Source organism: Sphaerodactylus townsendi, linkage group LG15 (genome assembly GCF_021028975.2).
Source record: "Sphaerodactylus townsendi isolate TG3544 linkage group LG15, MPM_Stown_v2.3, whole genome shotgun sequence".
NCBI lineage: Eukaryota > Metazoa > Chordata > Lepidosauria > Squamata > Sphaerodactylidae > Sphaerodactylus > Sphaerodactylus townsendi.
Genome location: NC_059439.1, coordinates 17,570,821 through 17,591,674, shown reverse-complemented (window position 1 = coordinate 17,591,674; position 20,854 = coordinate 17,570,821). Strand labels below are relative to the sequence as shown.

Below are 20,854 nucleotides of genomic sequence, written 5' to 3'. Positions count from 1 at the left end.
GTAGGTGTGGCTGAGAGAGTTCCGAAGAACTGTGACTAGCCCAAGGTAACCCAGCAGGAAAGTAGGAGTGCAGAAACACATCTGGTTCACCAGATAAGCCTTTGCCACTCAGGTGGAGTGGGTAGTCAAACCCAGTTCTCCAGATTAGAATCCACCTAACCACTACACCACGCAGGCTCCTGATGTTGGACCAATGATCTGACTCAACATAAGGCTGCTTCATGTAATGACTTCAGATTTTTTAAAATTTGGATAGCAGAGGGAATCACACTGCATCTCATGAAATGTTGGTAGCTGGTTCTTATATATACAGACCGGGGTTAGCCCATTGTATACTGCGTGGTGGGAAAATTACAGTATTTGATACATATGTCCCTTCCGCACATGCAGAATAATGCACTTTCAATTCACTTTCAGTGCACTTTGCAGCTGGATTTGACTGTGCGGAATAGCAAAATCCACTTTCAAACCATTGTGAAAGTGGATTGAAAGTGCATTATTCTGCATGTATGGGAGGGGCCAAAATGTCTGAAGGTCAGCTGTGGTTGAACTCTATAATAAAAGTAGACACCATCTAACACAGGGAGTTGGGGACCACAGTCAGCTTAGATAGCAGCCAGATATCTCTCCCAGGCCTAAATTAACAAACATCGTTGTTTGCTGTTCCTGACAACATCTCGAGCAGCAAGAGAAGTAGCCACTGTGTGTAGACACAGATCTAATCTGTATGTGTGGAGACCCCCTGGCAAAAAACCCACATCGTTTGCTTTTCGCTCAGTCCGTTCCATCTTGCTTTGGAATCCTGAGCACCTGTTCCTGCGGATACACCTGCGGACGCTTCCACACACACTGTAAGTGCATGTCTGGAGAAAGGGGAGACATAGGGTGCTGTTGTGTGGTTATTTTACTATCACTGTTTATCCACATCAAGAGTTTAGTGTGGAATGTAGATAATTTGTTTTTTTCAGATTACTTGTGGTCTGAGGTGCAGTGGAAAAAGAGATAGGGTGGAATTTAAATTAAATCAAATCAATAAAATAAATAAATGGGAGGGAGGGCTTGGTGGTACATAATTGCCATTGGGATCTTGGGATGACTAGCTGTGCCTCGCATTCTGTTTGTGCCCTCATCCCCATTCTCCCACACTGAACAGGTTATCAGTGGAAAGGGAAATTCTTGGATGCCACACTTCCAATGCAATGGAGGGGGAGGGGGTCTCACGTATGTATGTGGGGACTGTACCTTATATAAGGGTGTACCTTACATTTGGTAAAAAGCCCTGCAGAAGCTGCAGAACAATATAAAAATACATTAGAAGTCTCCTACCAAGGAATTGGCTGGGTCGTCCACATCAGTGCATAAAGGCACCCCTCCCAACTTGTTGTTTTTAACCTCTTGTTGTTCCATTTCAGGTTAACCAGGCCCGATTCTGCAGCAATTTCCGGTCACCTCCAGATTAGACTATTGTAACTCGCTCTACGCGGGCCTTCCCTTGCGGCTGATGCAGAAATTAAAACTGGTCCGGCATGTGTCAGCGGGGCTTCTCACAGGTGGCTCTATTAGGGACCACATATCCCCTATGCTGCTCCAGCTTCACTGGCTCCCAGTGGAATACCGGATCATCTTCAAGGTGTTGGTTTTGACCTTTAAGGCCCTTCGTGGCCTGGGGCTCTCATACTTTAGGGACCGTCTTTCCCCTTATGTCCCTACTCAACCTCTTCAATTTGCAGAGACAAAACTTGCTGGTGGTCCTGGCCCCTCAATGATGTGACTAGCCCAGTGGTGGCGAACCTTTTCGAGACTGAGTGCCCAAATTGCAACCCAAAACCCACTTATTTATCGCAAAGTGCCAACACAGCAATTTAACCTGAGGTTTTAGTTTAGAAAAAACAGTTGGCTCCAAGGCCTGCGTTACTCAGGAGTAAGCTTGGTGATAGTCAGTAGCTTTGCTTTGAAGCAACTGTGCAACTCTTCCAGCAGGTGAATCATGACCCTGGGAGGATTTACTCAGAAGCAAGCCCCATTGCCAGCAGCCAAGCTTACTAATAGGTAAAGGATCGTGCTTTAGTTCCTGCCATGAAAATCAGTGGGGTTTAACAGCGCCTAATAGGGTTACCTACACTGCTTCCCCAAAACTACTTCTTAGGTTTAATGCTAATAATCGAGCCCAGCGGCCCAGGCCAGCCTAGAAGTGGGGCGGGGGCACTCTGTGTGTGCCCACAGAGAGGGCTCTGAGTGCCACCTCTGGCACCTGTGCCATAGGTTCGCCACCACTGGACTAGCCTCTATCCGGGGCGAGGGCTTTTACTGTCCTGGCCCCTGTTTGGTGAAATGCTCTCCCTCTGGCCATCAGGGCCCTACAGTACCTTGGACAGTTCCACAGGGCCTGCAAAACAGAGTTGTTTCACCAGGCTTTGGTGGGGGCTGGTTGCTGATTGCCTCCCCTGCCATCCCCCTTATACCATCATAACTGGCTATCCCTAGACTGCGTCCAGTCCCCTCCCAGGGTATAGGAGGTTCTTCAAGCGCCACCTGATATTAGGCTTTTTCTGTCTCATTCTGAAGTTGTATGTCATTATTTCGGTTTTAATTATTCTACTGTACTGATGTTTTAATGGTTTTACCTTCTGTGCACCACCCAGAGCCCTTCAGGGGAGGGCGGTGTAACAAATTTAATAAATAAACAAATACCCTGGCAACAGAGGCTTGTCGTGACGTCGACGGAAATCATCTGACATATTTTTTAATGAAGTTTTAAGTCGAATTCAACGGGCCATTTCCCTTTTCCCTCCGGGAAACCGGATTGTAAACACGCTGATTGTTTCTGTGCTTCGGCTGTCAGACTGGTCATGAACGTCCCGTGATATCACCTCCAGCTCCTCAGCCAATTGGCATCGGGCGCCTCAGTGTCATCAGCTCAATACAACACAGTGAGGACAGAAGAGACCATCTCTTGCACACTAGGCAGCCTGAGCCTTGGGAATTCCAGTGAGATGCAAACCAGGTGGAGAGATGATGTCAAGGAACATTCACAAACATTTTGACAGCTCCCCCCCCCCCCAGTGCTTCTGGAAGACCTGTTTACTCAAGGTGGTTTCTGATGAGGCCCTTATGTTTCCCAATGCAGCCCCCCAAAGGGGGTGGTTTGTGATGCAGCCCTAAGGGCAGTATGGATTGTGTCTGTTAAGGGAGGGACCATTCCACACAGCGAATGTATTTGTCGATTCCTTGCGTGGCTCGCTTTTGTGTTTTGTGCTAAAGATCAAAACACAACACCAAGCAATCCAAGGCTTCGACAAATACGCCGGCTTTTAAAAACATAAACGGAGAAACCCCAGTAGAGTTATCCAGTCTTGAGGGATCAAAATTGAATCCAAGGAGGGAGAGGTGGATTCCCCCCTCCCAATAATCTGCGGGAATCCCCAGAGGGGGAGCCTCATTTTGCGCGTGGCCTCTCTCCCCCACCCCAGACAGCAAAAGCCCCCCCTCCCAACGGGAATCCCTTTACACACCCCCTCCCCCGCATTGTGGTCTAGGGCGATCTGCCAGCCTTGCAGGGTCGGACTGCCAATGCAAGCGGAGAGGAGGAGGGGGGAGGAGGAGGAGGAGGCAGGAGCGGGGAAAGCCCTCGCGTCCCCGGCGCCTTCCTTCCTTCCTTCCCTCCCTCCCTCCCGCCGTTGAACAAAAGGGGAGGGCGACGCGTGCACCGGAGCCGGGGAAAGGCCGCAGCAGAGCTGGCCTCTCCCTCCGTCCTTGCACCGGAGCGCATGAGCGGGGAGCGTCTTTGCACCGAGCCCCGGAGCCCAGGGACCGAGCGCGCGCCGCCGCCGGAGCCCGGAGCCTGCAGGGACCAAGGAAGCAAGCAAGCAAGCCAGCAGGCCGGCCGGCCAGCGCCCATCCTGCGGGTAACCCGGCCCGGGATCGGGGGCTGCTGGGGCTGGGGATCGCCGCTGCAGGAGGGCCAGGCCAGGCCGAGCCGGGGGGGGGGCAGGGATGGGGAGAGACCCGCTTGAGCCCCCTTTGTAGTCGCGACCACCCCCTCTTGCTCCTCCGGCCTCCGGCCTTGCAATAGTGAGGGAGGGATCTATCTATCTATCTATCTATCTATCTATCTATCTATCTATCTATCTATCTATCTATCTATCTATCTATCTATCTATCTATCTATCTATCTATCTATCTATCTATCTATCATCTCTCTCTCTCTCTCTCTCTCTCTCTCTCTCTCTCTCTCTCTCTCTCTCTCTCTCTCTCTATCTATAGCTAGCTACCTACCTACCTACCTATCATCGATATAGGGATATATATGGATATATCTGGAGAGATATACCTGGCAGGCCTGCCCGTCTGCAGCCTGGCTCGATATGCTTTCTCATTCTCGTGCTGCATTTGCACCTGGATTGGGGCCACCGGCGTGGGGGTTCAGGCAACGCTCCCCCCCCACCACCATGCAAGGGCTCAAACCTGCAGATGGTTGGTTTTCTGCGCTCGTTTCGATTTTAAGGGGGAATGGGACTTTGGGCTCCTGTTTGAGTGCGGGAACTCTGGTGGTTTGCCTAGGCGGGGTGGAGAAAGCGGCCTGCACATGCTCAGAGGAGCTGGGGGACGCCTGGAAATGGCCAAGCGACAAGTGGTGACCTCCAAGGGGGCGGGGAAGGGGGAGATGAAGGCAAGGTGAGGTGAATGAAAGGAAACACGTTTTCCTTTGCTTTGGCTCGCCCCCAGAACACCTGATCCCACAGGTATACCTTTGGCGTGGCAACCTTGGAACTTTAGGAATGAGGCTTCTTCTTCTTCCCCATCTTCTCCTTGTCCGCCTGGCCTGTCAACACTGTTACCAACCTCCAGGTGGTGGCTGGAGATCCCTCACTATTACAGCTGGTCTCCAGGCGGTAGAGATCAGTACACCTGAAGAAAATGGTCACTCGTGAAAACTTCGTAAGAGGAGGAGTCCCCTCCCAGCCCTCTTCTAGCTCCACCCTCCCAAATCTCCAGGTATTTCTGAACCTGGGGCTGGCAACCTTGCCTATCAGCCTTGTTCTGAGCCTCCCCGTTATTCTGATGTGCTTCTTAAACAGGGCTGGGTGCCTTAGGAAAGCAGTAATTGCTTTAGATCTGGTGGGCCCCAGTTATTGCGTCTTGAGTGGAGGCTATAGAAGTTGCTTCGGAGAAATCCAGTGCAGGTGAAAGGTTTGTATGGAAAGGGGTGTGAGCCTCCTTCTGGTGTCTGGAACAGCTCAAAGCATGTTGTGGACTACATCATGCCTGATTCATTTGTTAGCGTATTACATCCAGCCTCAACCAATGGCCATGTCTGGAGATACTGGTCCTCATGAGGACCAGGCACCTCAAGAACTACAATCCCCAGAATGCACTGGGGAGAAGGCAGCGGAAGAAGTAAACACTGAGGTGAACTAGGTGGTTCTCTCGCTCCAGCTTTTGGGACCCACCACCCAGAGTCTGGGATTATGGCTTCAAATTGTGTGTTGGGCCTTGCTGAATGCAAAAAAGATCCAGGAAAGATTCATAAGGTGAAGTCTGATCCAAAGGGCAAAGCTGTGGGATGCCCAAACCTCAGAGAAGAGCCCCGAAGTGTGTTTTATCTGTGAACAGACTGGCCGCCGACTGTAGGATTGGCTGCATGTACAGTGATCAGATACTGGAGTGTGGATGGTGGAATATTTAGAACTCAAGGTTATGTAGGTATAGATCTTGGACAGAGCCAGGAGAGGTGGGGTGGAAGGTCTTACATGCTACGGGCTTCAGGATATTGTTGACCTGGCCCTAGTTTGATGGGTCATTCATTTTCTACCTCCTGAAATCGGGTGGCTCTAAACTGGTGAACTATCAAAGAAGAAGAAGAGATTGGATTTATACCCCTGTTTTCTGAACTGGAAGGAGTCTCAAAGCGGCTAATAAACTTCTCTTCCCCTCCCCACAACAGACACCTTGTGAAGTAGGTGAGGCTGAAAGAGTACAGAGAGAACTGTGATTAGTCCAAGGCAGTGATGGTGAACCTTTTCGAGACCAAATGCCCAAACTGCAACCCAAAACCCACTTATTTAAGTGCCAACACGCCAATTTAACCTGAATGCTGAGGTTTTAGTTCAGGAAAAATGGTTGGCTCCGAGACACCCCTTACTTGGGAGTAAGATTGGTGATAGTCAATGGCTTTGCTTTGAAGCAACCGTGCAACGCTTCGAATGGGTGAATCACGACCCTAGGAGGGTTTACTCAGAAGCAAGCCCCCCACATGACAAACTCTGTGTGCGTGTGCCCACAGAGAGGGCTCTGAGTGCCACCTCTGGCACCCGTGCCATAGGTTCGCCACCACTTGTCCAAGGGCACCCAGCAGGCTTCATGTGTAGGAGCAGGGAAACAAACTCTGTTCACCAGATAAGTTTCTGCCACTCATGTAGGGTTGTGGGGGATCAAACCCAGTTCTCCAGATTAGAGTCTGTTGCTCTTAACCACTACACCACGCTGGGTTTCCAGATGAAGGGAGCAACTCCTAGGTCTAGTCAGAAGCAAATCCTTTATTGTTAGGGTTGCCCACTCTGGATCAGGGAATTCCTAGAGGTTTTTTTTGGGGGAAGGGAGCCTGGGGAGGGTGGGGTTTGAAGAGTGGAGGTATATCCGGAGGGGCATAATGTCGTAGTGTCCAAACTCCAAAGCTGCCATTTCCTCTATGGCACAGGTGTCAAACCTGCAGCCATCCAGATGTTCATGAACTACAATTCCCATCAACCCTTGCCAGTATAGCCAATGCTCATGTTGGGAGTTGTAGTTCATGAACATCTGGAGGGCCATGAGTTTGACACCCCTGCTCTAGGAGAACTGATCTATGTTGTCAGGAGATCAGCTGTGATTCTAGAAGATCACCAGGTCCCACCTAGAGGTTGGCATTTTTACTTATTATTCAGTGGGGCTTACTGTCAGGAAAGGATTGCACTGTTAGACTGCAATACCATGTGCACATGGACCAGGAAGTCCTATTGAACTCAACGGGATTTTCTTCTGAGTCAACTTGCTTAGGCTCTCTCCAACTGCCTGCTTGTGGTTGACTTGGCTTTTGGGTTTGTTTATGCCTTCTTCGGCTGATCAACCATTGTGACCAGCCATGGAACTTCCAGATGTGTTCTGAAAGGCCACGTGAAGGATTCAGATTCTCCAGTTTGCTGTGAGCTCTGGGGTTTCCTTTCTTCAAGGCAGCTGAGAACAGGGTGGGTGTGTGAGTCACCAATCGCTCCGTGGACGAGCGTGGGCGAAAGAGCGTGGGCCTCGTGCAGCTGGAGGTCGGAGGTCTTCAGGAAAGCAGGAGAATGGAAGTGGAGGAAATTATGTAACGGTTGGGTTGTGTAACCACTGGTATAATTTCTTAATAACTGTTCAGTGCAAAATCATAATTACTAATCATTCCAAAATGATTTGGGTTTCATGGGTTGCTTGAAGTCCTTTTTAAAGTCAGAGCTTTGAAGTCATAATTCCCTGGCTGGGGAGATCATTTGAGGCTAACAGAGGAAAATCCCATGTGCCTGCTGAGCTATGTTTGACTCTTGCCTAGGAATCTGGAGTGGTTTCTTCAATCCTGTATAGATGCCAGGGGCTTTAGGTGGCCTCATGTGAGTGCCAGCGTGGTGTAGTGGTTAAGAGCAGGTACATTCTAATCTGGAGAACCGTGGTGCCAGCATGGTGTAGTTGTTAAGAGCAGGTACACTCTAATCTGGAGAACAGGGTTTGATTCCCTGCTTCCACTCGAGCTGTGGAGGTTTATCTGGTGAACCAGATTAGCTTGTGCACTCCAACACATGCCAGCTGGGCGACCTTGGGCTAGACACAGTTCTTCAGAGCTTACAGAAGAGAAAGGAGGGAGGGATATAAATCCAAACTCCTCCTCCTCCTCCTCCTCCTCCTCCTCCTCCTCCTCCTCCTCCTCCTCCTCCTCCTCCTCCTCCTCCTCCTTCTTCTTCTTCTTCTTCTTCTTCTTCTTCTTCTTCTTCTTCTTCTTCTTCTTCTTCTTCTTCTTCTTCTTCTTCTTCTTCTTCTTCTTCTTCTTCTTCTTCTTCTTCTTCTTCTTCTTCTTCTTCTTCTTCTTCATGTTCTAAACCTGTCCCATGCTCTACCCTTACTATGTCCCTTTGAAAGGGCTGAGGATAGCAATACTGTGTCACTGCTCCATCCCTTCCTCCAAATCTTTCATCTTGGCTACCTTATTTCTATCTTCCTGTTATCTTTGGGCAACCACTTTGGGGGAGGGGATAAAATCTTAGGGCCATTCTGCCCTCCCAGCAGCAAGGAGCGCCTGATCATTTCCTGGGCCTTCTGGTGTCTCCTTTATCTTGATTATTTACTTTTATCTATTGTTGGAAACTGTGTGTAATTGTTATATTGATATTACTGTTACTTGATTTTAATTAGGGTTAGTTGGTTATTTATTGTGATAAATTTTTATTTGTTGAGCCCAAGAGGGGAAGGGTGGGGTCCTTAAATAAATAGAGTTCCTTCCTGATTGGGCCAATTCACTTAACAGTTGGCTCAAATTCCTTCCAGTTGGCCCAGAGGTTACCCAATAGCTGGACTATGGCCATGATGTGTCCTACAGGAATGTCTAGCTTCTCCATCACAGGGGCAAGGCCTTCTCAACTACTCAGAGAAATTTGCGAGGAAGGGAAAAGACCGTTCTCGATATGAAAAAAAATCTAGTTTTGACTCGCGATCAAATGAACTGAAGCTCTGTGGTAAAATGCAGCGTCTATTTCCTCTTGCTAGACAATGGGGTGAGGGTTAGTCTTCCTGTGAGATCATGCTACAGGTGGGATCGCCTGTTTGCATCTATTTTTTTGTCTTTAAACGAAAGAGGAAAATGTGACTGTTCTGTTAAGGCCACAGTTTGGCTCTGCATGTTCAAGATGGCAGCGAGGCGAGAGAAATCGTTTACAACATGGCGGTGCAATGCTGAGGAGAAAATTAGCAGTGTTCGAATTGGTTCGTATTTTCTCCCCACCCAAAATATTTTTAAAAACTGCATGATTGGCTTTGTGGGTGTTTTACAGGAGAGAAACCAGCACAAAACTTAGAAAAATGTTGTCGAGACATGGCATGGGTGTGGAGCATGGGGAAAGGAGTTACACCCCACATACTGGTTCACCAATGTTTTGTACAACACTCCAAATCTGAGTGGTGTTGTAAATTGCTTGCAATAGCTGTGGTAACCGAAAGGAAGTCATTTGGGGGAGTGAGAGAGGTACATTTTGCAGAGGCTGGCAAAGCCTAAAGACAGATGGAATTTGCAGAACTGAGCTTACAGGGAATTTTTCGGCCACAGCATGAGCCTGGCTTCTTTTTGGCTTTGTGATTGAAAGGATATGTGGACAAACGTCTTGTATTTTGCCAATCCGTCATTGTGCCTTGGGCAACTGTCTGTCTTTTGCAAGTGTTTTCCTAAGCACAGTTCACTAGTTGCTACATTAAGGAAACAAACCACAGACAACAAAATACCTTTTTAAAGAGCAAAACGAAGGCAAGGATTTGCTGTCATGAGGACTTCAGAGGGTGTCGAAGCCAAGCTGTGCTGGGCTCAGTCAATTTCTGGTTCTCTCTGGCATTTTTTTCTCCAGAGCCTGACTCTGGGAGGGAAAGGTCCATTTGGATAATGCAGCAAAGGTGTTTCTGGATTGGCCTTGCTGTTGTTAAAAATGTGACCTTTGTCTTTCCCTGTGAGGACAACGTAAGGTCACCTCCACTATGCATGACCGAATCTACAGGCAATTGGGAGGAGAAGCCATATAAGACTCACGATGGAGGCAGAGAAGTAGAGGTTGGGTGGGAGCCAGAAGACAGTGTAGAGGCAAGGTGGCTGAAAGGAAGAATATGGTCTGGTGGAAAGCATAGTCCGGAGAGATGGGTTAATTGAGGGAACAGGAGCCTGGTTTTCCTCTCCCCCCATCATTATTATAATTCCCAGAGTGCTCTGGGTGGAAGGAAGTGGGGGCTGAGTTGCCTATCTTTGTCTACCACCTGCATTGGTGGGAGGGCTCTGCTGGGCCAGGAAATTGGGGCACTGGATGTTTGAGAGTCAATGTGGTGTAGTGGTTAACAGCAGGTGGATTCTAATCTGGGTTTGATTCCCCACTCCTCCACCTGAGTGGCAGAAGCTTATCTGGTGAACCAGATGTGTTTCCACAATCCTACATTCCTTCTGGGTGACCTTGGGCTAGTCACAGTTCTCACTGAACTCTCTCAGCCCCACCTACCTCACAAGGTGTCTGTTGTGGGGAGAGGAAGGGAAAGGCGCTTGTAAGACCTTTAGTCTCCTTACAGGAGAGAAAGGTGGGGTATAAATCCAAGCTCCTCCCTCCTCCTCCTCCTTCTTCATGTTCCAAGTCACTTGGAATTAGGCATGGCATTTGCTTGCTTCAGGTGTGGGCAATTTCCTGCCAGCTGAGTCCTCCCAAAGAGAACACTGGGAGAGAACATGATGATCCATTTGTTACTGTAGAGTTTGTAAGTACCAGCTGATGCACTGATGTCATGTCTAGGTTTTCACCCGGACGTCGTGTCAACATGTTGTCCACACCTTGTCATTTCCCCCGAACTCCCCAGGGAAGCGAGCAGCCGCCTCCTATCCCTACTGGGAACGTATTGAGTGGCCTGTAAGATAAGCCAGATGACAAATCATTACCCTGTCCTTACATGCAGGACCATCTCTGCTGGATTGCTGGGCCTTGGATGGAAATCACCCTGCCATGTCTGTCCTCTTTCTTTTTCTGTGCTTGCCTTCCATGTCGTTGGGGATAGACAAGCTTCCAAATCTGAAATGAAATGGTGGAAGCGAAGTCTAGTACCTTCTGGGGCCTCGGGGAACATCATACTTGGAGTCTGGGGGGTCTTGAGGTTGTGAGCCCAGTCACTGTTTCCTTGTGCAGGTTGCTTTATTTGTCAGTACTGAGTCCTGAAGGTTTGGAAGTTCACTTCACACACCTCAGAATTATTCTGTGTGACACAGGAGAGGAACCATAATAGTGCATCCAGCTTGCTGTAGTGGCCAGCGAGGTGTAGTGTAGTGGTTAAGAGCAGGTGGATTCTAATCTGGAGAACCGGGTTTCATTCTCTACTTTTCCACCTGAGTGGCAGAGGCTTATCTGGTGAACCAGACGTGTTTCCGCACACCTACATTCCTGCTGGGTGACCTTGGGCCAGTCACAGTTCTCTCTGAACTCTCTCAGCCCTACCTACCTCACAAAGGGTCTGTTGTGGGGAGAGGAAGGAAAGGGAGTTTGTAAGCCTCCTTGAGTTTTCTTACAGGAGAGAAAGGCGGGGTATAAATACAAACTCTTCTTCTTCTTCTTCTTCTTCTTCTTCTTCTTCTTCTTCTTCTTCTTCTTCTTCTTCTTCTTCTTCTTCTTCTTCTTCTTCTCCTCCTCCTCCTCCTCCTCCTCCTCCCTTTTTATAGTCCCAGTTTCACACCTGGCTTTTGAGTTTAGTTCTACCCTCTTCTGCTGTGTTCCCTGCCCTGCCTGAAAACAGCTAGGCCCCAAGAGCCATTGTTCTTCCAAACAGACTTCCTCATTGTCCCTGCTTTGCCAATTGCATCTGTGGTATGCGAAACGAATTCTCACCCAGTCCTTTCTCTGGCTGCAGGTGTTCTGCTCCCGTGTAAACATTTCCTCCTTTGGAGAAAGGCCAGTCAGTTGGTGGAAGACTGGAGTTCTCACTTGGTCTTGAGGAAAAAAACCATGCCTGTGTTATCAGAAGATTCAGGTAAGGAGCCATTCGCTGTGTTAACCTGTCCCCAGTGACTGCCAATTTGTCAGAAAGCTGGGCTGTATATTACAGCTGTGTTTGTTCAATGCCTTTTTTGGGAGAAGGGAGAGGTGTGGCTAGAGTTTGGAAGACGACCACCCCAAAACATCTTGAGATGTTCAGTTAGATTGCCAATGCCTTCTTCTGTTGCCCTGAAGATTGCTATGGTCGACAAGCAAAAATCTACTGGTGATCTTTGGCCCAAAAATTGCCCAACTTGCCTCAAAAAATGGGTTTTTTTGGCCCTGGCCCCAATCAGGTGGAATGCTCTGTTGAGTGAGACCCAGATCTTCTGGGACCTGCTGCCGTTTCACGGGGCCTGTAAGACAGAGCTGTTCCACCAGGCTTATGGTTAAGGCAGCTATGGTTTTTAACTATCTTGGCCTCCCTTTTTCCATTCCACCTGTTTTATCCTCTCCTGTATCCTGGTTTTTACTGTACTTTAATTGCCGTCTGGTTTTAGAAGTGTCTGATGTTGAATGTAAATTTTGCCTTAAGCTGGTATTTTATATTATTTAAATGTCACGTGGCCCTGAACCTGTGAGGGGAAGGGCAGCATATAAAACCAATGAATGAATGAATGAATGAATGAATGAATGAATGAATGAATGAATGAATGAAGCCCCCTCACTGCTCTTTACCTTGATGCTGTTACATCAGGGTCCCCTCATATTGAGGGGCCCGCCGTCCCCCTTCTTGGGGTAGGTTTTAATTGGGGTTTCTGGATGCCTCTTGTTTATTTAATTATTAACTGTTATCCACTGTTTTATATGAGTTTTGAGGTTGTTTTATTGATGATTATGGGATGGAGCTTATGTATTTGTATTTTGTGTATGACCTGCTCCTGCTTGATGTTTGAATTGTGTTGTTCACCGCCCGGAGCCCTTTGGGGATCGGGCTGTATAAAAATTGAAGAAATAAATAAAATGAATGAATGAATGAATGGAGACTCTGGAATTCCTTGTTGGTCTCCATATACAACTACTAGCCAAGGGTGACCTTTGCTGTAACTTGCAAGACCTCACGAGACTGGGCTAGCCCGGACCACCCAGGAGAGGGCACGCTGCCCCTTGGACTCAGTTTATGCAATCTGATAACAGTCCCCTCATAGCCCTCCTGTATCTTTGCCTAGGTTTGCATGAGACCCTTGCTCTCCTGACATCGCAGCTGAGGCCCGACTCCAATCACAAGGAAGAAATGGTGTTCTTGAAGGACATCTTCAGTGAGAGAAGCCTTAGCTATTTAATGAAGGTGAATATTTCCTTTTGAGATGGGCTTGCTCATCTGGGGCAGTGGAACTTGGAGGGGCCGTCAGATTGTCCTTATGGCTTCTCTGCCCTGGTGTTGTTCTGTTCTGTACATTCTCCAGAAAGTGCATTGAAATAGGGTGTTTGGCGATGTGAACTCCTTTTGTATTGTTGAAGGCTTTCATGGCTGGAATCACTAGGGTGTTGTGGGTTTTCCAGGTTGTATGGCCGTGTTCCAGTTAGCATTTTCTCCTAACGTTTCATCTGCATCTGTGGCTGTCATCTTCAGAGGATCTGATGGTAGTAAAGCAAATGGAGTATAGATATCTACCTGTAGAATGTCCAGGATGGGAGAAAGAACCATTTGCATTGGTTAAAAGTGTTAAGGGGGCAATTTTCAAGTGTCGCTTGCATGTGTTAAGTGGAACCCACCCATTTTAGCATATGTATGTAACACTGAAGTTGCACAATCAGTTAGCGAAGGCATCTTCATAGCAGCTGCCTGGCATTTTAATCCCATTGAATGTTTCCTGTCTGGAGACATCCTGTATCTGGGTGGTGTTCACTAACCATTGTCTTAATTCTAGTGTTTTAAAGTGCTGGTAGCCAAACTTGTTACATACATATGCTAAAATGTGGATTCCACTTAACACATGCAAATGACACTTGCAAATTGCCCCCTTAACACTTTTAACCAATGCAAATGGTTCTTTCTCCCATCCTGGACATTCCACAGGTATATATGTACTCCACTTGCTCCACTGCCATCAGATCCTCTGAAGATGCCAGCCACAGATGCAGGTACTGTCACTAAGACAGATTATCAGCAGCATCTGACCATTTCAGGGTGAGTATTTAACATTATCGCTTATCAATATATTTCATCAGGAGTATTATCGTTAGGTATGGTAACAATATGGAAACGCGCTTTCATTTAATTTTGGCGCGGTCATCCTTGGCGCTGCAGGGGCCATGCTAATCTTCTCTGTATCGTTCCAATTTTAGTATATGTGGTGCCGAAGCGAGCGTGGCCCCTGCGCAAGGATGACACGCAAATTCGTGAAGCGTTCCATATTGTTGCCATACCTGACGGTGTACTCACCAGTGAAATATTTTTGTATATTTGTGATAGAAAGATAATGTTGGAATGATACTCACCCAGTGAGTTGGAGTACGCATTGGTGTGATATTGAGACAGTACTTGTATACCTGCCCTGATTATTATGGTGGAACCACAGATGCAGGCGAAACGTCAGGAGAAAATGCTACTGGAACACAGCCATACAACCCGGAAAACCCACAACACCCTAGCGGACTCCTTTCCTCTCCCCCGTGGATCTCCACCCATTTGAGCAAGGCTTTTATGAGAACGTTCAGTTGAGTTGAGACTCTGCTGCTACAAGATGGAGGAGAGAGATCAAGCTAATCGAACCTTGAGGGGGGTCAAATGTCTGCAGGGAGGACCGCCACTCACAGGGGTGTGAAGTGGAGGGGAGAAATATCCACACAGGCTCCTGGCAAAAGAGGAAGCGGGACTGGAAAATGAGTCGTAAGATTTGTTCTGGTACTTCCAGAAGAAGCCTGGCCGATCCAGAATTCAGGGAACAACGAACCTCGAGAAACCACCGAAGCCCCGGTGAGGGGGGAAAAGAGGTTAAAACCACAGTTAGGGCTGTGGAGCTTTGTGCCCTAAAAATATAGCGTGACAGAATAATCGAGGCAGAGCTGTGCAGCCATACAAGGTTCTTTGCTGAGATCTTTGAGGGCGACAGAAAAGAATATTTGCATACATTTGCGTGGGTGAATTTTGAGAGCGGCTTTTTCTGACAGCGCAGTTCAAGCGGGAGCTTTGACGGAGCACGAAAGCCCTGCCTTCGGTTAATGCCCAAACAACCGACAAGATCGCTTTGGGGGGGCGAATGGATAGCCTGAAAGAAATGTTTGCACAGCCTCTTTGAAATGCTGTGTGCAAAAAGTAGGCTAAGAGGGACTAAACTGTGCGACAAATACAATGAAAGATTTGTGCGGGGCAGCAGTATCGTTTATAGGTTGCCACCGATGTAGCTGGGGCTATCAAAACATGGAAATGATTCCCCCTGCCTATTGCTTTTTGGGCCATCCAGGTGAGGGTGGCTCTGATAATGGGGCCGGGAAAAAACATTTCCTCGGGACTTGGAAGGCTGTGACCTGTCAGAATTTTGGAGAAGCTAGTGGTGTGATTTGGCATAAGTAGTACAATAGCCTGCAACGGATTGTGGCAACTGTTCAGAGAGACGTCAACTGAGAGAGAGGACTAGTGAATGAGTTTCAGCAAGGTTAGAGCAAAAAAAGAAGAAGTCTGTGATGTTCATGGAAGGATCTCTGTGATGGGACTGGGAACGTTCACTTCATTCTAAAAGGGGGGTGGGGTTGCTTGGGCAGGACTCAACGAGGACTCTGTAAAGCGATCTCAGTGATATAGGACATAACTGTCAGAGTTTCCGCCCAGCCCTCAGATGTTATAAAGGGATTACAGCCCCATCCCCTGCCAGCATCGCGGTTGGCAGGGGATGATGGGAACTGTAGTCCATAACATCTGGAGGGCTGCGAGTTTGACACCTATGTGCTAGCATGTGGCTTCCATGTGGAAATAGGCAGAGCGGGGTGGGGTGGGGGGAGCAGATTGCCATATGATTGTGCAGTGGTGTGCCCGGATGGCTTCATTCCACGGTCACTGTGCAAAGCAAGCTGTTCTTCACACAAGTGCATTGAGCGGAGTGTTCTTGCATGAAACCAGCGAATTGCATCTCTACGGCTCTTTGCTGCGTTGGCAGTGAGAAGGGAGCCGCTTCTCAACCGAGCTCTTGGCTCCAAAGATTTCATTCTTCCTTCTCTTTTCTGTTTCAGATTCATGAAAAGCTGTGCCATTATGAAAGGCAGAGCCCGGTCCCCGTTCTGCACAGCGCATCTGTTCTAGCTGAAGATGTAAGTGCTGGCTTTTGATAAGCATGTATGTTCAAGCGGATTCTACTTGGGCAGTCCTGTTTCTGCCAAGATTTAAACTGGGGCAGGTGGTTTCTCCTGCTTTTTTTTTTTGCAAAATAAGTATCGAAAATTCCATAATAATCTCTACATGCAAAAGCCTGCTCCCAGGCAGTGTCGTATAGTGGTTAAGAGCCGGTGGATTCTCATCTGGAGAACCGGGTTTGATTCCCCACTCCTCCACTTGAGTGGCAGGGGCTTATCTGGGGAACCAGATGTGTTTCCGCACTCCTACATTCCTGCTGGGTGACCTTGGGCTAGTCACTGTTCTCTCTGAACTCTCTCAGCCCCACCTACCTCACAAGGTGTCTCTAGTGGGGAAAGGAAGGGTCGGTGATTGTAAGCCACCTTGTGTCTTGTTACTGGAGAGAAAGGTGGGATATAAATCCAAACTCCTCCTCTTCTTCTATTTATCTGGCCAAGAAACAGAACCCAGCACGGGGCCGTTCAGATAAAGAGGGGAGACTGCCTAGGTTAGATTCACAGCCTGATTCCGGAGTCCCCATTTTTAAGTTTAAGCTCTCCTGCTGTGGGATCTCCAAATGGACCTCCTGATTTTCTCCAGTAGAGATGGAAGAGTGCCATTAATTCCTAGGTTGCAGTGGGTGCGAGCCCTGCTCTGCATCTTGTCAGTAGGTGGCCCTGGTGTTAACAGTAGGATTGCTGCAGCACGGAACAATGTATGCCTCTGCACCAAGCTGCATCATGCGTGGCTCTGTTCATGCACAGACGCACATAAGCGCTCTGAGCCCCTGCAAGTCCTCCTTTCCTTCACACACTGCTAATCCTAATGGTGAATATTTTGCAAATCTGTTACAGATAGGCAATTTCTCCCTTACACTAGCAAGATTTAGGGACAAAACGCTTGGAAACCCATGAATTGATCTCTTGGGTGTTTTCATTTTCACCAGCTGTTCCCTACTCCCTTTTCAATTTTGATTGAGGCTGTGGACTTAGGGGAGGAAGAAGAAGAAGAAGAGGAGTAGGAGGAGGAGGAGGAGGAGGAAAAGGAGTAGGAGTAGGAGTTTGGATTTGTGTCCCACTTTTCTCTCCTGTGAGGAGACTCAAGGTGGCTTACAAGCTCCTTTCCCCACAAATCATGACAATTCCTTGGTGGAGGCAGGGTGGAGTTTGAGAGTTCTGAAGAGCTGTGACTAGCCCAAGGTCACCCAGCAGGACTGTCGGAGTGTGGAAACACATCTGGATCACCAGATAAGCCTCTGCCACTCAGGTGGAGGAGTGGGGAATCAAACCTGGTTCTCCAGATTAGAACCCACCTGCTCTTAACCACTACACCACACTGGTTGCCCTTTGCATCATTTCCCTAAAAATCAGGAGTGATAGGAAATGGTTAGAGCACAGGTGTCAAACTTCAGGACCCTACAGATGTTGGCCTGAGTGTTCTCCCATCATCCCCTGCCAGCATCATGCTGCCAGGGGATGATGGGAACTGTAGTCCATAACATCTGGAGGGCCGCGAGTTTGACACCTATGGGCTAGAGTATTGAATTAGGATCTGGGAGACCCACTTGTGAATCCCGGTCATGCCATGGAAGTTTCCGGGTGACCTTGGGCCAATCACACACTCTCAGCCTAACCACCTCACAGGTTTGTTATGATGATAAAGGGACATGACGGGGATGATGTCATGGATGGGGCACTGTCACCTTTGGGCACCGCACGCGGAATGCTCTCGGAGTCTCACCGATCTCTATGGTCACTTCCATAGAGTTGGGAGGAATTCCATGCAGTGTTGCTCGCGTGGCGAAGTTACTTCCGCATGATCACTAGGGAGTGCTGCTGCTGCGTCGGCAGTGTTCTCCATCTCCTCAGTTCATCCTCAAATCTACTGGGAGCTTCTAGCCCAGGACTGGCAACCCTGTTGAAATCTGTAACTACCCATAAGGCAATCCTCACTGTTGGGGGGGGGGGGGGGGGGTTTTCTTTTGTTTTCCTCGGCGGCTCCCTGCTGCTCCAAAGACGGTCCCTGTTCGCTTCTTTTTCCTTTCTGTACAAATGGTTACAGGTTGTTACCGGTTGCTACTTTTATGATTTCTGATTTATTGAATTGGATGCTGCCTTCAGCCTTCAGCGCAAAAACCCCCTTTCATGTAGTCTACCCTTTTCTTTCTCTAGATTTTGCATTTAGAGATAACTACAGCTAATTTCTTACCGTTTGTTCCTCCCAGCTTTGAATGTAACTCCTTTGTCTCAAGTATTGTTTAATCCCAGGCATCGCTATTCTGCCCTGTTAGCTTTGCAGCTTCTAGCACGCTTTGTTCCTTTTTTAAAAAAGCGCCTTTATTGTGCGCAGTTTTTCCTTTGATAGGCTGTTCTTTGTACTATTGATATGTTTCGAGTTTGTTTCTTCCAGGTTTATTGTCACAAATTAATACACACCTCGGTATTTTGGACTCGTTCTCATGTTTTGCGATGCTGGGAATCTGTTATTGGATCCCCGGATGTGTAAATTAGTGGCAAACGTGGCAGAAGGGTGGTTGGTTGAATATGGATTCAGATTAGCCTGTGCACTCCCACACATGCCAGCTGGGTGACCTTGGGCTAGTCACAGCTTCTCGGAGCTCTCTCAGCCCCACCTACCTCACAGGGTGTTTGTTGTGAGGGGGGAAGGGCAAGGAGATTGTAAACCCCTTTGAGTCTCCTGCAGGAGAGAAAGGGGGGATATAAATCCAAACTCTTCTTCTTCTTCTTTCTGACAGATGGCCATCCAGCCTCTGTTAAAAACCTCCAAAGAAGGAGACTCCACCACACTCCAAGGTAGTACATTCCACTGTCGAACAGCCCTGACTGTCAGGAAGATTTTCCTGTTGTTTAGGTGGGTCTTGCAAGCTGAAGGTGCTAGGATAAAGTTGGCAAAAGCACACCTTTCCCCAAGACACCTGCATGCTTGCTGTAAAAAGACAGTCTCATGTGGGTGCTGCAACCCCTACCAGGCTTGCTCCCAATCCCTGTGATGTGTGTACACGAGGCTGCGGAGAAAGAGTGCATTGGTGTGTCTGACCCGCAAAGCTCAGTGGTGCAGCAGTGTCATTCTCAGGTTCCCAAATCCTGGAACGCTGTTGGTGTACGCACTGTGCTTTTCCCAATCTGCCGGACGCTTGCACGTGCCACCGAACCTGACTTTGATGCCCGCTATGCAATTACTGTTTCTCCTCTGGAGTGTGACGCTGAGATAAGCAAAACACTGACCAGAAAATGCGAGCAGGAAATAAAGCGCTGCCTTGGCTGTCTTGCACATGGGTGGATTTCTCTGTTCTATGCATCCTTTTTTTTTGTTTTTCAGGTGATAGAAGAATTGCAGACGTCGCCTATGAATAACGACGAAAAGGAGTTGCTTCAGCTGCTGTCCACGCCACACCTCAGGGTAAGAGACTCTGTTGCTTGGCTCAGGAATGGGGTGAAGGTCGGGTTGCCGGCTTCCAGGTGGGGCCTGGAGATCTCCTGGAATTATATCTGATCTACAGGCTACACTGGGGAAGGCAATTGAGACTTATGCCCTGCGGGACTTAGTTCAGTTTGGCAGGCCCTATAAGACGGAGATGTTCCTCCAGGAATATGGGTGAGGGCAACGACAATAGTCGATTAACTATCTCCCTTCCTTTCCCTCCTTTCCTTGTTCTTCCCTTCCCTTCCTCATTCTCCCCTTCCTTTCTCTTCCTTTCCTTTTCCTCCCCTCCTTTCCTCATTCTTCCCTTCCCTTTCCCTTTCCCTTTCCTTTTCCCTTTCCCTTTCCCTTTCCCTCCTTTCCTCGTTCTTCCCTTCCCTTCCTCATTCTCCCCTTCCTTTCTCTTCCTTTCTCTTCCCTTCATTTCCCTCATTTCCTCGTCCTTCCCTTCCCTTCCCTTCCCTTCCCTTCCCTTCCCTTCCCTTCCCTTCCCTTCCCTTCCCTTCCCTTCCCTTCCCTTCCCTTCCCTTCCCTTCCCTTCCCTTCCCTTCCCTTCCCTTCCCTTCCTTTCCCTTCCCTTCCCTTCCTTCTCCTTATTCTCTTCCCTTCCCTTCCCTTCCCTTCCCTTCCCTTCCCTTCCCTTCCCTTCCCTTCCCTTCCCTTCCCTTCCCTTCCCTTCCCTTCCCTTCCCTTCCCTTCCTCATTCTCCCCTTCCTTTCTCTTCCCTTCCCTTCCTTTCCCTTCCCTTCCCTTCCTTTCCCTCCCTTCCTCATTCTTCCCTTCCCTTCCCTTTCCTCATTCTCCCCTTCCTTTTTCTTCCCTTCCCTTCCTTTCCCTCCCTCCCTCATTCTCCCCTTCCCTTCCCTTCCCTTCCTTGAGATGGCAGCGAGGGAAGGGCATTCTGTGCATGCTCTGAAACACACTGTTGTCCAGTAAGTGAGCAGAAGATGAATAATGGCATTTGAAAAAGGAACAAGCAGGCTTACAGCACATTCCCATGTATAATTACTCTGGGCTAAGCACATTGAAATGAACGAACTTAGACTGGAACCTTAGGATCACGCTGTTCATCTCAAGTGCAAACCACTGGCCTTCCGAGAGATGGGCTTTGAGCCCCAGATCTGGGCCTTCTTTGGAAACCCTTTATCCCTCATTCCAGAATTTAGGCGTGAGGAAAAAATTTTTACTTGGGAAATTTCACTTTTGAATTTTAAAAACCCATTGGCTTTTATTCAACTTCTTGCTGAAATTTTCCAGGTTTCAAAACTTGATCCCGAAATTTACCAGTTCTCCCTGCTGCAGCTTCTCAAGTCCACGTGGCTTTGGGGAGAACTGAATGCCCAGTCATGCCTAGTTGAGCATTCGTTTCCCCCCCGCC

General features: G+C 48.4%; 1 protein-coding gene and 1 pseudogene across 1 annotated transcript in view; one reads left to right on the top strand and one right to left on the bottom strand.

The window, feature by feature from the left end:
* The first annotated feature begins 3,678 nt into the window (after positions 1-3,678).
* MPP3 (MAGUK p55 scaffold protein 3) overlaps positions 3,679-20,854 on the top strand; it is a 97,424-nt gene continuing 80,248 nt past the window's right edge. The window contains exons 1-5 of the mRNA XM_048516449.1: positions 3,679-3,905; positions 11,641-11,760; positions 12,935-13,053; positions 15,936-16,013; positions 19,375-19,455. Of these exons, the coding sequence (XP_048372406.1) occupies positions 11,736-11,760; positions 12,935-13,053; positions 15,936-16,013; positions 19,375-19,455 (303 nt within the window). The 5' untranslated portion in view covers positions 3,679-3,905; positions 11,641-11,735. The remainder of the gene's footprint in view (positions 3,906-11,640; positions 11,761-12,934; positions 13,054-15,935; positions 16,014-19,374; positions 19,456-20,854) is intronic.
* Positions 13,960-14,076, bottom strand: LOC125445369 (annotated as a pseudogene).